This window comes from Phallusia mammillata, chromosome 2 (assembly GCF_965637545.1).
Source record: "Phallusia mammillata chromosome 2, kaPhaMamm4.hap1.1, whole genome shotgun sequence".
NCBI lineage: Eukaryota > Metazoa > Chordata > Ascidiacea > Phlebobranchia > Ascidiidae > Phallusia > Phallusia mammillata.
In genome coordinates this window covers 17,860,721-17,878,567 of record NC_137253.1, presented here as the reverse complement: position 1 = coordinate 17,878,567, position 17,847 = coordinate 17,860,721, and the positions used below count along the sequence as shown (strand labels likewise).

The window sequence follows — 17,847 nt, the reverse complement described above, 5'->3', positions numbered from 1 at the left end:
AAACTATGCGTCGCGACGCCCTGGTGCGTCGTTTCAGTTTTCCAAGGGTGTCGCAGAATAGTTGCGTTTCGTGGCTTTTTGTTGTTGTATCAATAAACATAACTTTAATAATAAGTTTCCTCATTAACTTTTATTTGCTGGTCCGTCGCAAGTCCAGAAAATTTTTCCAGGGGCGTCGCAACAAAAAAAAGTTTAAGAACCACTGCTGTTGGTCAACTTATTCGTGTTTCGAAACGCACAGCGACAACGCAGCATGATTTGTTACACCTGTGTAACGTGACTTCTCAAACTGAAAGCGTAAGTAAAACTGTGTCAGAACAGGTTTTGGAGATAAAAAGCCCAGCTAAGCAATCGTATTGTTGGTATGTAGAAACTTAACGGCGCCAGGGTACGCTATGTGCGGATTAAAAACCATAATTTACCAAACAAAGGGCTGTTAAGAACAAAAAATGTTGAAACTTTGTTAAAAGTTTAAATAGTTGGACTCATCCATTTTCCGCCTTGCAAAAACAACGCGCAACTCCATGTCGAAAAAAGCTCAATTGGGCGCGAAAAGCGCAAACCTGCCCACTGAAAAGCGAATATCTCGGCCTCTCGAATATCTGGACGTGCTATCAGGCAGTCTTTTTGCACTGTGCAATTAAGATATGTTTGTAGATCATTTAAAAAAGTTAGTTATGCAATTGTTGTATCACGCACTTTCGCGTCTTATGACGGTTAACAACAGGCTAACATTCGCACAATGAAAAACGTGAAAAATCGACGCTAACCTCTGTTGTCTTGAGCTTTGCATTGACCCCAGCCACGGGAAAAAATGTTGCCCCTATATAACATTTGATGAAATTAGTTGTCGTCGATTTAAAAAAATCTCCTACACAACTTTTTTAATACGACAAATGTCATATGTGCAATTCAAATTTGTACCTAGCATATGCTTGCGCCATTCATCCTGTTCGAATTCAAATTATATGTGTGTGGGGGGACCCATTGGTTTTTGCTTGCAAAAACAATTATGTTGTAACAGGCCACAAAAATATTGGTACCGTACTGAATGTATCCATCAAATATATATCCCCTACAATAATAATGAACCCCTAAATAATCGTTTTTAGTTTTAGGCCAGAAATACAAGCCCTAATGTACTGAAATGTTTAATGTTGGGTTACTCATTTATTACTTAAAATATCAGACAAATCTATCAAGTGGTTGTCCGTAGGCCTACAGCCAAATATGTGTTGAAAGAGTTACTAAATCTTCTGATGAAGTTTAACGCTATATCACTCTGGTCCCTGGGGAGTGATTTGCTGATTTACAGCTCAATGCACAGCGGGTAATATGCTTAGCGATAGCCTTGTTTTTGTTTCACGCCATGTTTACAACGGAGATAGTGATTACGCTGACAGAAACGAAACAGTGAAATTGAGAACAACCTTTTTCGTGTTTTCACAAGCTTGCTTGAGTAGTTTATATGTTTATAGTTTATAGTTTAAATACAATGACAAAAAAAGCATAAAGTACAGATTTCCTTAGAATCTAAACATAACCAGAACATTTATTTACCACTAATCCGCACAAACAAGCATGCGGGGACACATTCATTTTTGCTTGCAAAAACTATTTTGAAAATATTTGAAAGCCACTTTTTAGTTTCTAGTTAGTTTTAAGTTTCACCCTATAGCTTTAACATTTACCCAACCAGCCCCCTAAAATGGCTAAGTTTTTTAAACAGTGTAGGAATGGAATGAAATTTAGACAGCTTGTAGAATTTGCTATTTATAGGTGCCGGTTGTTGTGTTTTGCTTTAGTTTGCCTCTATTTACCTCTTTTTTCTTACAAATGGAACACTAAATAGGACAATGTGTGAATTGAATCAGATTTGCTTTGTTTGAACGTTTAATAGCATGATTATTATGGGTCCCCTTCCGTGAAGGGGACACATATTGTTTTTGTCTATATTTTTTTTCTTTTTTTCCGTCTAACGTGGATTTGTTTCCACATTTTGGTCAAGAAAGAATGGTTTAAACTTTTTCAAATTTACACACATTGTAGATATTGGTCTCGGTCCATGTGAATTTTGACCCCGTTTGATCTCTCGGTTCACCCACAGCCCCCCAAAACGTGAAATTTTTAAAATGGCTATACTTGCTAAAGTACTTCATTTAGCAGTTATATGCATTGTTGTTTGGTGCAATATAAGGTATATCAAAGAATTTTGTGCCTTAAAAAAAGATTTACCCATTTTTACCCCTTAAACCCCAAAAAATTCGTTTCTGTCGAACGCTGGTTTGTTAAATGGGTTTGGTCAAGAAAGGGTGCTTTAAATTTAGTTTTATGGCATGTTTTTTAAATCACTCCTTTACATTTTGCGCAATACTTGATAAAAGTTGCATGAAAAATAGAAAAAAGTTGCAACATAAAATTCCTACAAACAGCTTATAACATCAATCTACATAAATTCTGAGTATTTAGGAAGCTGCCGGAAGGTGTAAAAAAAAGTTGCAAAAACTTGCCCTAGTGATGACATATGTACCAAATAGATGATTTCCTGAATCAGAAATTTTAAATTTTAATGACAATTTAGTTTTGGATCAAGTTTAGGCCGTTGCAGTGCTTTGCAAACGGTCATTAAACACGGCTTGGGAATAGTTAATGCAAACCTACATAACAACATCTAAAAGTGGCTATAAGCACCTTACATTGTTAAATGTTGGCCCAAGGAATTTATTAGCCTAAAAATCTTAATATTTTTATTGCAGAAAGTAATTGCAATCAATAATACAAAAAAATGTTAGTCAATATGTCATGTTTATATTGCCCGTTTATACCCGTTTATTTGACAATTGCGTTTCAACCGATGTTTGTTCGATCACTGATGTGACTACAAAGGCATTTGTGTTTGGATGAAAACACATTTTGAAACCAACATAACTTAAACAAAGATGCGATTATGATGTTGTACAAAGGTCAAGGCCGGGGTGCCGCGCACCCCTGTACTTTACGCCAGTGATGGGACCCAATATAAAATATGTGTAGGGAATATAATATTGTTTCAAAATAGGTTATGATGTATGTGCAATGGCAATATGTGTTGAGTCACCCTTCTAGTTTGTCCTTAAGAATCTAAAAATAACCGCAACATTTGTTTACCATAAATTCGCACAAACATGTGTATGGGGAGCCATTTGTTTTTGTTTGCAAAAACAATCATATGTGTAGATCAAGTGTATAGTAAATGGTTAAATAAGAAAAAGAATATATAAATGGAAGTATAGCAGAAAGCCACCTTTTTGGTTAATTGTGATGTTTGACTGCACAGTCCCCACAGTTACCATTGTACATCTGCTTAACTAGTTTTGTCTGTTTCAAGTAAGTTGAATCATTAATTATGGGTCCCCTTCCCTGAAGGGAATGCATATTGATTTTACTCGAATTGTTTGTTTGTCTTTTTCCTTGTTTCTTTTTGCTTCCCAAAGTTTCTCTGACTCGTTTTTCCATCAAATGTTTGATGGATTTGGGTGAAACTTACACAGATGGTAGATATAGTTATGTAGATGTGCATCCCACTTTTTTGTCTTGATAACCCCAGTATTTACCCCCCTAGTCCCCTAAAATGGGTTATTCTCTTCCTAAAGTTTGTCCGACTCGTTTTACCATCAAATGTTTGATGGATTTGTCTGAAACTTATACAGATGGTAGATATAGTTATGTAGATGTACATCCCACTTTTTTGTCTTGATAACCCCATGATTCACCCCGCTAGCCCCCTAAAATATGTGAATTTTTAAACATTGTTGAAATTGGCTAAAATTTGGATAGCTTGTAGAGTATGTCATTTATAGGTGTCGATTGTTGTGTTCAATCCTGTAGCCCAAACATTTACCCCCACTGGCCCCCAAAGTGTAAAATGTATTTGTTTGTTACTGGGCACCGCAAACGAAAAACTTCTGTGGCGCAGTAGTGTTACAAGGACAACCAGTCATATGTTAATCAGGTTTGTGGGTGCTTGGTGGATGTTTTTGCGCCATGGCAGTTAGGGGGTTGTTAACAGCCCTATAACGTCAGAAGCATTAACGGTTGTGGCTCAAAACACATCTAGTCATCAAAATTGTATACATTGGTGGATTGGGTTCAATTTTTTTACAGTACTATTGATTGAGTCATTGCGGTTTAACATTTTTTAGTTTGTATGTCACACCTAGCCCCCTAAAATGGGTCATTTTTTTTACATTGTCGGAATTGGCTGAAATTTGGACAGCTTGTAGAATTTACCATTCATAGGAGCTGATTGTGGTGATTAACCTTGTAGCCCCAAATTCACCCCACTAGCCCTCTATAATGGGTGACTTTATTAAACAGGGTCGGAATTGGCTAAAATTTGGGAAGCATGTGGAATATGCTTTTTGTAGGTTTCAATTGATGTGTTTTATCCTTTAGCCCAAACATTTACTCAACTAAAAAAAAAAGTGCTTTTTTTTAATTTTCAGAATTAAATGAAATTTAAAGGTTATTAAATATACTATTTTAAGTCCTCAATTGTTGTGTTTTACCCTGTAGCACAGTGGTTCCCAACCTGGGGTTTGCGGACCCCCAAGGGGTCTGTGAGATGGTTTTAAGGGTCCATGGAGGCAAACATTTGTAGTAGCATTAACAACAGTACAATATTTGTAAGTTCCCAAATTGTTTTTACAATCCTGCATCTGAGTGCAAGTTTATCAAACCCTTGGATTAGGAAAACTTGTATTTGTTACCTCCATTAATTGTGACATCACAACACACATTAACAATAGAACTTATTATGCTTTGTTACAAGTATTGTACACCAGAAAATTTATCTCTTCGCTGCATTGACTGCTACAGTACAGAACTTTATTGATATTGAGGGACTGTGAAGGTTGATTAAAATATATAGTATATTAATGTTTTAAAATAGGTTATAGTGTATGTGCAGCGACAAAATATGCTAAGCCACCCTTCTAGTTAAGCTTAAGCACTATATTTTTGGTGTTCCCAAATGGTGTGTGCAACAGTTTGAATTTGGCTAATACTAAACCATTAAAATTGATCATTTAGTCCAATACATTTTACCATCTGTTACTCTTGTTACATTCAATACTGAGCTTCCCATTTTGTCTTCATTTTGTTTACATTTTACAAAAAGGCAACCTGCTACAATTGCAAAAAACAATGGGAGGTACAGCATGAGGGAATATCTTGCGAGGAATTTTTGGATTGGAAGCGAATGAATGATCCAGATTTTCAAGCTGCTGGTCTTGCAGCACATTTAAAAGAAAATGGAATTGGTAAGCAAAATCAAATACCAAGTGCTAAGAATACTGTTTGTTTGGTTATGTCCAATGTTTAGAAAAGTAATTTAGTTTAGCTTTTGTTATTTTATCTTATTATGTTCAGATTGCCCGAGTTGCAAATTCAGATATGCCCTTGCCAAGGGAGGGTGCATGCATTTTAAGTGCTTGATGTGTTCCTTTCAATTTTGTAGTGGATGTAAAAGCCCATTTAGGCAAGGCAAAGTAAGTAAACAGCAAGTTTTTTTTAAATACAGGCCATTGTGAGTAATTGGAATTCCGTTTTTATTTTGGTCCCGTTTCCTGGGGACACATATTGATTTTACTTATATGAGTAATTTTCTTTCTATATTCTTTTTTTGTCCAAATTGTTTTGCCATGAAATGTTTGATGGATTTGGATGAAACTTACACAGATGGTAGATATGGTTATATGGATGTGTCGTCTGCTTCATTTGTTTACATAACCCTAGCACAGGGGTCGCCAACCCGCGGCTCCGGAGCCACATGTGGCTCTTTGATCCCTCTGATGCGGCTCAGGTCTTAAAATTACCGAACGTTTATAACATTTTATTGCACACTCTGTGACGATTAAGCCGAACACAAAAGTCTAAAATGAAAATTACGGTGCAATAACATGACCGTGTCCGCTTCTGGTAACTGGTGGCGCGCAGGTTAACACACAAAGTGAGATACTGTTTTGGTTTGCAGTGTATGTGCACACGCAACAATATCTGTTTGTTGTCTCACAAGACGCGTTAAACAAGAAAATTAGCGTCTAAAGCAAACAGAACATTTTAGTACCACGTGGATAGATTCGTTTGCTTTCACTTCTGACGAGACTGGTTTACCAGTGTACCTAATATGTGAAACTAGCTAACAGTAAAAAGTCAAACGTCGTGAGATAAAAAAAGGGCTTTTGCATTGGCATTTTATTTCATATTTTAAAACGGCTTTGTGGCTCCCAGTGTTTTTTTACTGTGTAAAACTGGTCCAAATGGCTCTTTGTGTGGTAAAGGTTGGCGACCCCTGCCCTAGCATATACCCTGCTAGCCCCATAAAATGGTTGCGTTTTCAAACAGTGTCAGAATCGAAAAGCTCGTAGAATATGCCATTTATATGTGTCAATTGTTGTGTTTAACCCTGTAGACCCAACATTTACCCCACTAGCCCCCTGTGTTACTGGGCTCCATAAACAAAAGGTTTCTGTGGTGTAATAGTCATATAGGCAAGCAGACATATCTAACATGTGTTTGTGGATTGCTCAAGGATCTTTTGCCCCATGGGATTGTTATGACATCAGAAACATTAACGGTTGTCACCCAAAACACTTTTAGTGGGCAAAATGTCAAATATTGGCCCATTCGTCAAAATTTAACAAAGTTGATTGGGACATTGTGGTTTCATATTTGAGTGGTATGGGTGTAGAAGCCTATCAGTCATCCCCCTATCCCCCTTAACACTTTCAGTGTGGTAGATATATATCTCTGTCAAAAGACGTTTTGCGTACAGTGCCGATTGACCTAAATTTACGTCAAAAGTTTTTGATCAAAAATGCGGCTGCCTGTAAATGCACGCAAGACCAAACAGCCCATGCCATAACAGCTTGATCGGTGCGTGTTTAGGACGATGCTTGACAGGCATTAAACTTCATTATGTGAATGGAGTCTTGTTTCATGACAATGTAACAAACCTGACTTTTCTAACAAATGCTTGGTTTTGTTATACTGTATGATTGTTAGCAAAAGTTTAAAGTAACTATTGTGCATAAATTGTAGTAGTCAGTTATTGTGCACAAGATTTTATTGTTTGTGCATATGCAACATTATTATGGGTCCCCTTCCCTGAAGGGGACACATATTGATTTTACTCAAAATGTTTTTGTTTTTTTTCTTTTGTTTTCTTCTACCCAAAGTTTGTCCGACTCGTTTTTCCATCAAATCCTTGATGGATTTGGATGAAATTTACACAGATGGTAGATGTAGTTATGTAGATGTGCATCCCACTTTGTTTTTGTTGATAACCCCAGTATTTACCCCGCTAGCCCCCTAAAATGGGTTTTTTTTCCCGAAGTTTGTCAGACTCGTTTTTCCATCAAATGTTTGATGAATTTGGCTGAAAATTACACAGATGGTAGATGTAGTTATGTAGATGTGCATCCCACTTTGTTTTTGTTGATAACCCCAGTATTTACCCCGCTAGCTCCCTAAAATGGGTATTTTTCCCCGAAGTTTGTCCGACTCGTTTTTCCATCAAATGTTTGATGAATTTGGCTGAAATTTACACAGATGGTAGATGTAGTTATGTAGATGTGCATCCCACTTTGTTTTTGTTGATAACCCCAGTATTTACCCCGCTAGCCCCCTAAAATGGGTTTTTTTTCCCGAAGTTTGTCAGACTCGTTTTTCCATCAAATGTTTGATGAATTTGGCTGAAAATTACACAGATGGTAGATGTAGTTATGTAGATGTGCATCCCACTTTGTTTTTGTTGGTAACCCCAGTATTTACCCCGCTAGCCCCCTAAAATAGGTATTTTCCCCTGAAGTTTGTCCGACTCGTTTTTCTATCAAATGCTTGATGGATGTGGCTGAAACTTATACAGATGGTAGATGTAGTTATGTAGATGTGCATTCCACTTTGTTTTTGTTGATAACCCCAGTATTTACCCCGTTAGCCCCCTAAAATGGGTATTTTCTCCCGAAGTTTGTCCGACACATTTTTCTATCAAATGCTTGATGGATGTGGCTGAAACTTATACAGATGGTAGATATAGTTATGTAGATGTGCATCCCACTTTGTTTGTCCGGATAACCCTATTATTTACCCCGCTAGCCCCCTAAAAGGGGTGAGTTTGTAAACAATGTCAGAATTGGCTAAAATTTGGATAGCTTGTAAAGTATGCCAATTATCGTTATTGCGCCATTGCAGTTCGGGGGTTGTTAACAGCCCTTTGACGTCAGAAACATTAACGGTTGTTGCTCAAAACACCTCTAGTGGTTGAAATTTTAAACGTTGGCAGATTGGACTGAAATTTTGCAGTACTATTGATTGAGTCATTGTGGTTTCCTACTTTTAAGTTTGTGTGTGTTGAACCTCAATTAGTTATCCTACTAGCCCCCTAAAATGAGTTTTTTAATTTAAATAGTTTTTACTCCATATAGCATATTTAGATATGCACAGTACCAATCACTGTGTTTGTCTTCACAATACCAAACTTACTCATTGTTATCTATTGAATTGCATTATTTTCAACTTTGCATGTGTGGGGACCCATGAGTTTTTGCCTGCAGAAACAACCAAGGTTATAAAAGACGATGGCTAATATGGGACCCAATACAAAATAAGCATAGGAAATATATTTATGTTTTAAAATAGATCATAGTGTATATGCAAGGGCAATATGTGCTAAGCCACCCTTCTAGTTTTCAAATGTTTTCATGGGTCCCCTTCCCTGAAGGGGACACATATTGTTTTTGTCTGTATTTTTTTCTGTCTAACGCTGGTTTGTAACGCTCGTTTGGTCAAGAAAGAGTGCTTTAAATTTATTCAAATTAGGACAGTTGTTAGTTATTAATCGGAATTTGATCCTCATTAAGTTGGCCCCGATTGACCCAGCTGTACACACACAGGCCCCCTAAACTTTTTTTTAAAAAACGGCTGTACTGACTAAAGTACATAATCTAGAACAGTGCTCTTCAACCTTTTAAGTGGCACGGAACCCTTGAAGTGTTTTGTCAAATTTTGCGGACCCCACAAAGAAAAATCTTAATAGGCCTAAGCATGTAATACAATAGGCTCCAGAAAATGTGTGCATTTTTAACCAGTGGCGTGGCCAAAGGGGTCGAAGTATACACATGTTAGTTACTAAATTGGCAAAAAGGAATTTTTAGAAAATAATTATTAAAAAGACACTTGGTTTTTTATTAGCTCTCTGAGCATAGCGATAGAACAAGAACATGTAAGACTTTAAGTAAATATTAAAGTAAAAATCACCAGTCATTAGAGAAAACACCTTTTGCACCTAGTAGGGATGGACCGGCCCGAGCCAGAACCCGAGTACCCGGTACCGAGCATCGCTGTTTTTTGATGATTAGAATCTAATACATCTAATAATTAGATGGTGGAAAAACGCCCACTTCATGGGCATGCTACAGCGTAATACACCGCTGGTGACTTAAAAGACCTTGTAGAGTTGAAACTAACGTAGAAAGGGGAGTTTTTTTGTGACGTCGTAACGCACCGAGCATTAACGTGAGATGCTCGGTGCTCGACCAAACAGAACATTTGCAGTTTTGGCACATCCCTAACGCCTAGTGTTACTCAGGAAATAGGAATAGCAGATGATCTTGGATTTGTTATTCAACAACTTGTTAAAAGTCACAAAATATTTGGCACCCCCAAAATGTTCTGTTGCCTACGACACTGTTTTTAGTCAACACCCCCCCCAAAAAACATAATACAAGGTGACTTCAATAAAACGATTCACTGAAACGATTTGCCATGTTACTTGGATTGGTCGTTTCTGTATTTGTCTCGCACTTCGGCCACAGAGTAGCAAAGCTTGGTTTATTACGTCACAATTGATCAATGGGTTAACTAGAATTGGTAAACTAGACAAGGTTAACTAGATTGTACAGGCGAGCGTTGCTGTTCGCCACAATGATATTATGAATCATTTTTGAATTGGTACAAGAAAGGTCGGGGAACCCTGTGGAACCCTTAAAGTTCATGGAACCCCTAAAAGAGTTGTACGGAACCCTAGGGTTCCGCGGAACCCCTGTTGAAGAGCCCTGATCTAGAAATTTCATGCTCTGTTGGTTGGTGCAATGTAAGGCTTTCTAAAGAAGTTTGTAAATTTTAAAAGGATTCACCCATCAACGTCCTTCGGTTTCGTATGTTTCAAGCAAAACTTTATTAATCAACATAAAGATGAAAAAATAAACTTGGCTTTTTCGCAAGATAAACGTTTTTTTAATGCTCATTGTCAGCTTGGCCGCCGCATGACCAAGGGTCACTAAAGGTCAACGTTTAGGTATTACAAACACAGTTCAGAATTTTTTTGTCATAATGTAGCGGTTTTTTTAACAATCAATTCAGGATTCAAAACTTAAGTCATGTATAAATTAGGCAAAACGGTATTGTTAAACACTAAGGACGACCTGCTATTGAAACGGTGTCAAAAGGTTAACTGGTCCTCGGCATGTGCACCCTGAGAGGTTACTACAGTTCAATGCTACTCGTTTTGCGGAACGAACTTAAGAAAAAACAATTTGTTATGTAACGCTTGTAGCAAATTGCTTTTTAATTTATATTGTCCGAAACACAACTGTTACGGCTCTCTAGAAAAATTTGTGTTTGTTAAAAAATTGAAAGTATTTGTTTCGTCCTTTTTTAATGTTTTTGTAGTTATATGACATTGATGGTGCAAAAAGAATACGGACAGTTTTTTTTATTGTTGGGTTAATGCTTTAAGAATCTAAAAAAATCACAACTAAGGTTATAAAAGACAGTAGATGGTATGGGACCCAATGTAAAATAAGCATAGGAAATATGTCAATGTTTTAAAATAGGTTATAGTGTATATGCAAGGGCAATATGTGCTAAGCCACCTTTCTAGTTTCAAATTTGATCCTCCTAAAGTTTGGCCCTGAATAACCCAGCAGTTCACCCACAGGCCCCCAAAACAAAAATTTAAAAACAGCTGTATTGACTGAAGTACATCTAGGAGTTTTAAGCCTTGTTGGTTAGTGCAATGTAATGTATTCTAAAGAATTTTGTGCCTTAAAAAGGATTTACCCATTTTCACTGCTTAGACCCCAAAAGATTCGTTTCTGTCTAACGCTGGTTTGTTAAATGTGTTTGATCAAGAAAGAGTGCTTCAAATTTATATTTACACAGATGTAAGCTATTGATCCTAATTTGATCCTCCTAAAGTTTGACCTTGTATGACCTTTACAGTCCATAATATGTATACACTGTCAGTCAGGTTGTAGTCCCAAGGGAGTAACTCACTGCTTTATGATTATGGTGGTTTGGTGCAGAGCGGGAGGGCTCAGCTTGACGTTAGAGAAATGTTTTCTGAGACAGTTGTTTCAGTGATTAGAAATCAGCTGTTTTTGTGCAGGATGCATACATTCTAGATATAATCATGTGTGTAGATCAAATGGTGTGTATAGTACAGTAAAACGATAAATAGGGTACACAATATATAAAGTGGAAATATATGGGAAAGCAACTTTTCTAGTTAATACAGGTATTTTGTATGCACATGTTACTTTTAAAATGTTTATACGTTTTTGAACTCTAATATATAAACTTGGACTATTGGAGCAAATAAAACTACTAGCACTTCTTGACTTGACTTTACTTGCCGTCATTGGAATACCAATATAAGGTTACACTGATAGTCTTATACAAACATGCTCATCACTATTACACCATAATAGTTGATGTGGTAACAAGCACAAATGGTATTATTTATGAAGGTATGCACTTTGTTGCCAACTTGTCATAAGAAAGGTTTTCATGCTCATCATCCAAGGGATTGCCTATTTTACTTGAGAGACATGGAGGTTGAAAAGCTCCAGGACATTTTGAACAGAGCCAATATTAGATTCGGCACGGAAGGTGTAACCACAAACATGTATTGTCAGGTATGTTTTAACATTATGGTCTGTCCTTTAGTAAGATTTGTTGAAACACTTAATCAACGATTCTTACCTTATGTTTCGTGTGTTAACAACACAACATTATTTAATGAAACCATTTTACAATTTTGCTTAAACTCTTAGCAAATTTATTATGGGTCCCCTTCCCTGAAGGGGACACATATTGTTTTTGTCCGTATTTTTTTTTTCTTTTTTCTGTCTAACGCTGGTTTGTTAAACGCATTTGGTCAAGAAAGAGTGCTTCAAATTTATTCAAATTTGGACAGATGTTAGTTATTAATCTAAATTTGATCCTCCTGAAGTTTGACCCCGATTTACCCAGTGGTTCACCCACAGGCCCCCAAAATGCAAATTTTTTAAAACATGGTTTGTTATATGCGTTTGGTCAAGAAAGAGTCCTTCAAATTTGTTTAAATTTTGTCAGATGTTAGTTATTAACCAAAATTTGATCCTCCTGAAGTTTGACCCTGAATGACCCAGCGGTTCACCCACAGGCCCCGAAAACGTAAAATTTTTAACGCTGGTTTGTAACGCTGGTTTGGTAAAGAAAGAGTGCTTCAAATTTATTCAAATTTGGACATATGTTAGTTATTAATCCAAACTTGATCCTCCAGAAGTTTGACCCCGAATTACCCAGCGGTTTACCCACAGGCCCCCGAAACGTAAATGTGTCTAACGCTCGTTTGGTCAAGAAAGACACTGTAGGCAGAAGTCCCAAGAGAGTAACTCACTGGTTTACGATAGCAGGAGGGCTCAGCTTGACGTCGGACAGACGTTTTACGAGACGTCGTTTCGGTGATTAGAAATCAGCTGTTTTGCACAGCAATGCTATTTCGTTTTATTAAGTTGTCACTCACATTTTCAGTTTTGGCGAAGGTTTCACACCTATGACGTGATTTAAACCTAATAAGCGTGCTTCGGTTTCGTATATGTCAAGCAAAACTTGTTAATCAAAATAAAGTTGAAAAATCAAACTTGACATTTTTGCAAGATAAATGTGTGTTTTTTTAAATGCTCGTTGTCAGGTTGGCCGCCGCATGACCATGGGTTACTTAAGGTCAACTAGTAGGTATTACTAACACAGTTCAGAACTTTCTTTCATCATAATGTAGTGTTTTTTTGCTATCAATTTAGGAATCAACACTCAAGGCATGTATAAATTAGGTTAAACGGTTTTGTTGAACAGTAAGGACGGCGTCTATTGAAAACGGTGTCAATAGGTCAAACAGTCGTTTGGCGTGTGCACCCTGAGAGGTTACTGCAGGTCAATGGTACGACAATATCTGGGTCAAAGCAAGAGATTAAATTAAAGTATTTGTTTCGTTCTTTTTTAATGTTTTTGTAATTATATGACAATAATAGTGCAAAAAGAATACGAACAATTTTTTTATTGTTGGGTTAATGCTTTCTAAAAATTTGTTTTTAAAAATCTAAAAGTCACCGCAACATTTGTTTACCGTAAATCCGCACAAACACGCGTGTGGGGACCCATTAGTTTTTGTTTACAAAAACAATCATATGTGTGGATCAAATGATGTGTATAGTAAATTGGTAAATATCGTATAGAATATATAAAATGGAAGTATATCGGAAAGCCACCCTTCTAGTTTTGTGTAGGTTTGAGTCATTTCAATTTAAAACAAAATAATATTTTTGATTGTTAAACAGTTATGGTATTGTTTTGTTGACTATTTTTTCAGTTAAAAAGGGCATTATTTAGATCTTTATAATATATCTTTATGCTTAAGGTTCTGGAACAAAAAGAAACTTCTACTGGTTTAGAGGATGATTTCTGTGGTCGGGAAGTCCACAATGAAAATGTTGGCCTTTGTAAACTTCATTACAAAGAGTATTTGGTATGCTTTTTTAACTTTTGCAAAAGTGTTTCTGTTTTTTTTTTAAGCAAAATTAACTCAACTCGATTATTACATTTTAATTATGCTAGGTTAATCTAATCAATGACAACAAATTGGATCCTGCAAATGTGTTCTCTGTTGATGAGTTAATAACCTGCCTTAGTCGGGTTGAGTCATCTGTCCCGAAACCCACTGTGGAAATGACAGAGAGAGAGTATGCTTCAGTATTACTGTTACAAGTGAAAGAGTTACCGCTGACTCATCAACGTGTTGGGGTTGGACACAACTTTTTCAAAAGTCATCATAACTAATTATCAGTAGACGTTGCTAATCAATTGTTGCATACTTCGCTGTTAACATTTAGAATGGATTATTTGTTTGTGTTTCCGAGGTTCCGCTGTAAAAAATGATGTGAACAATACAAGTCAGAACCAAAAGCTTTGAAGGTATTGCAAATACATTTTTATGGGAACCCTTCCCTGAAGCGGAGACATACTGTTTTTGTCGGAATTATTTTGGTTTTTCTGTCTAACGCTGGTTTATTTCACGTGTAGCCATGCCTGCCTCGATGACGACTTGTTTAAGGCGGCTACAGTGTAAACTGTAATGTTCATTGCAAATTGTTTAGTTAGTCTGATCCTTGCATCTCAATAACAGCTGACTGATTAACAGCCCCACAGAGTGTCTCTTATTTCTTTGTATTCTTGAGTAAACGTTTCACAGGCGAACGATTAAATCAGCTTCCACATCCCCAAAGGGAGAAAAATAGACTAATAGAAGACTTAAAAATAGACTCCTAGAAGTCTAAAAATAGTCTAAGAATAGACCGGCGACAAAGTCGAAAACAAGCTATTTATAGAAATGCGAAAACTTGGTTTTACAAGAAACCTATTTTCCTTTAAGTTATAGAATTTATTTTATTATTATATTATTAAACCTTGTGCTTCCTTTTTACAACCAAAACGATTCATAAAGTTATAGTTTGGGCATGATAATTGATAGCTTCTTCCTTGATACCAAATGACAACTGAGAAACTGTTTTTCTATTTAGTACTAGCACTGCAAGTGCAAGTCTTTTGAAAATAATGGTGTTCCTAACAAAGGTTTGCATCCTTTTCAGAGGTAAAAAGAACTGTTTTGCCTTTGCAGGACTCATGGAAACAGCAAACAGGATTTTTCCTGAAAATTACTGTCAAAGCAGTTATTGTTTTAAACAAATTAGCAGTAATGACCCTAATGGGGTCTCGTGTCCGACTTAAGTCACACTTTTCAGAAGCTTGACTTGAGTCTTCTCAGCTGTGAAAAGACTTGACTTGAATCGGTATACCAACAAAAACAGAAGATCTTTTACGAGATAGCCTATTCAGTTGGCTTTAACCAAACAATAAAACACCTTTCTGTGCGATTTGTAGTTATTTTTGTTGGTATACCGAGTGCCAGATTGGAAAGTTTTATTTTTGCGCGGAGGATATTTTTTTCGTCAAAATAATTGCGCGAATTTTTGCGCGGAATTACAATTTTCTGCGCGGATTGACAGGTGGATTTAACGATTAACGCAATTTGTATGTAACACCTGCAAGACTATCCAGTCGACAAAAAGAACAACTAAATAAAGTAATAAACACGACGAATCTGCAGTTTTGCTCTATTGCACACGCAGCTGTTCTGCTAGATTCTACAATTTTTCATACGATTCAAACATTTTGCTGATTTGTTTTGTGGGGATAGTTTGTGATTGCCAAACTGCTCTTAACTGTTTTTAATTATTTGTCATACAAAACACATTATTTTATGTAACTTGCCTAGCCGTCAGTCACTTTAATAGTCAAACTAGATCCTAAAAATACAGATAGATGTACTTTTAACGACTACGTTAGCGAAATAGAAATGTTATTTTAAACGTGACGATCGGTAAGTTTTGATGTGCTTGACTGATTTAGGTGGATTGTTCGCGAAATAAGGCTTGTGACGACATAAAAGTTCATTGTGCAACGAAAATATAAAATTTTAAAGAAAGTTTATTATAGTTACCTGCGAAAGCTGTGCTAAGTTGCGCGGACAACATTTTTTTGCGCGGATTACACGTAAAAAGCCTAAATTTGCGCGGATTACAAGGGGAAATCCAAAATATTAGCCATTCTTTCCAATCTGGACCAAAGTCTATATAAAAAAGAAAAGATTGGTCTCTGCTTCCATCTTTTTCTGCAAAAGATTGGTCTCTGCTTCCATCTTTTTCTGCAAAAGGCTGCTTTCTGCTTGCATCTTTTTCTGCAGAAACTCTTTTTCTAGAAGTGCGACCTCTTTTCTCACACGCGCCTCAGTACGCTTGCAACTCGACCTCGAGCTAGCATATGAACCAGTCTTACTTCTTGAACCAAAATCGCCGACCGACGGTTCCTTACTCGAATGTTCAGGCGGTTTGGAACGCCTTACTTCCTCTAACCATTCATTTGTGCGCGCATCAAATTCTTGCTTGCCACTTCGCAAACTTGAGAGCGCAGCATTAATTGTCCTTTCCTTTTTCTTTTTTACAAAATCCAGTCGTGTTGTATGTTTGCCAACACAATCGTCGTACAAGACATCAATGGCCGAAATCTTCTCCTTTAACTGTTGCACATTCGAGGAATCAATCATAATTTCCTCTGCATCTTGATATGTCAAGTTTAGACGTTTTACTAAACTGACAAGCATGCGTTGAGATTCAACCATCTTGATAACTTTGCTTATGCACAATTCAAAGTCCAAAGTTGAAATCTTCAATTTCAACGAGTTCCATGAGTTGAAAAACCTTATTTTTCAACGATTTCCGTAAGTTGAACACTTGTGTTCCAAAAGTTGAAAAACTTTAATGTAACGACCGCTAGGTGCGCAGCCTGGCCCTGCGCCGTTCGTCACACTAGATAACCCTTTTTGTAAAACGCGCCCGTCCTACAGCCTGTCCTCCAAGACGACCCACTCTTGCATTTGCAACGAATGTTCTTTTTTGGCGATAAAAGGCAACGCTGACGAATAAACCAAGACGACAACGTCAATAGCAACGGCAACGGTTTTTCTGTAACCACAAATAATTTACATAAGCCATACGTATACATTATGACGTCATAGCGACCATCACACAATAAGCAGTTTTAACAGTACACACAGGTCTTACTTAAATCCACGTTAATCAGTCACATTTTACATTAAAATTACTTACAATTACTCATAACAAGTCAAGTTACTGTTAAAATACACATTAACACAAGTTAAACACAAATAAAGTAAGAACATAAAACATACCAACTGTTGGGTAACCAGGGCTTTACTAGCACGCGGCTAGAGGTTCCACAACTGACAATTCAGCATTTTAGCTATTGCTCTTAACATTTAGTTTCACTATAAACACATAGACACAAGAAATTAGGATAAATTCACTTAAATTGACTGCAAACCTAGCAACTAGCGCAGCTCACAAAAACGTGGCGTTCAAAGCACATGCTCTGTCGCGGATGAATATTTCAATACGTCACGAATAAAGGAGAACTTAAATCAGCCAAGCGGAACAATTAATTCTCGCTGTAACAACAACCTTTTTCGACAACAAACGCACTACAGAGGGATTGGAATCAGATTAAATATTTTGTGTGTGTATACTGTTCTACTTCCACTGTGTATGTTTTGTAATCATTTCTGACACTGCCTGTAACATGATATGCTGCACATTTTAAACTTAAACAACTTTGAGGTTGTTTTTTTATTTTGTGAATGCACCATCTGTTATAATGGTGATCATCTAACAAAAAATACAGGATATCTGTATGAACTTGGCTGGTGTATTTGTTGCCTTCAGTCCTATTTAGCAAGAATTTAAGTGTTGGTGATCTGGTGTGCAGGTGTGTTTTTGCAGAAAATTGCTTATTAAGTAGAATAAAAACAATATTTCATGATTCTGACTGAAATAGTACATAAATAGGCAACTCATTTGGGTAGTTAAACTTGTCCACCCTAACTGCTATGATGTCTTAAATGTATTTATATAC

The 17,847-nt window shown here is 36.7% G+C and overlaps 2 protein-coding genes across 2 annotated transcripts in view; one reads left to right on the top strand and one right to left on the bottom strand.

The window, feature by feature from the left end:
- LOC145213573 (E3 ubiquitin-protein ligase RNF31-like) overlaps positions 1 to 14,267 on the top strand; it is a 75,086-nt gene extending 60,819 nt beyond the window's left edge. Inside the window, exons 19-23 of the mRNA XM_080081916.1 lie at positions 5,159 to 5,300; positions 5,410 to 5,528; positions 11,790 to 11,957; positions 13,721 to 13,828; positions 13,918 to 14,267. Coding sequence (XP_079938042.1) covers positions 5,159 to 5,300; positions 5,410 to 5,528; positions 11,790 to 11,957; positions 13,721 to 13,828; positions 13,918 to 14,139 — 759 coding nt within the window. The 3' untranslated portion in view covers positions 14,140 to 14,267. The remainder of the gene's footprint in view (positions 1 to 5,158; positions 5,301 to 5,409; positions 5,529 to 11,789; positions 11,958 to 13,720; positions 13,829 to 13,917) is intronic.
- A 240-nt stretch (positions 14,268 to 14,507) lies between these two features.
- Positions 14,508 to 17,388, bottom strand: LOC145213576 (uncharacterized). The gene is made up of 2 exons (XM_080081918.1): positions 17,108 to 17,388; positions 14,508 to 16,880 (listed from the first exon to the last, which is right to left on the bottom strand). The coding sequence occupies exon 2, from the start codon at positions 16,535 to 16,537 to the stop codon at positions 15,989 to 15,991; it is 549 nt and encodes a 182-aa protein (XP_079938044.1). The 5' UTR covers positions 16,538 to 16,880; positions 17,108 to 17,388; the 3' UTR covers positions 14,508 to 15,988.
- Positions 17,389 to 17,847: the final 459 nt, after the last annotated feature.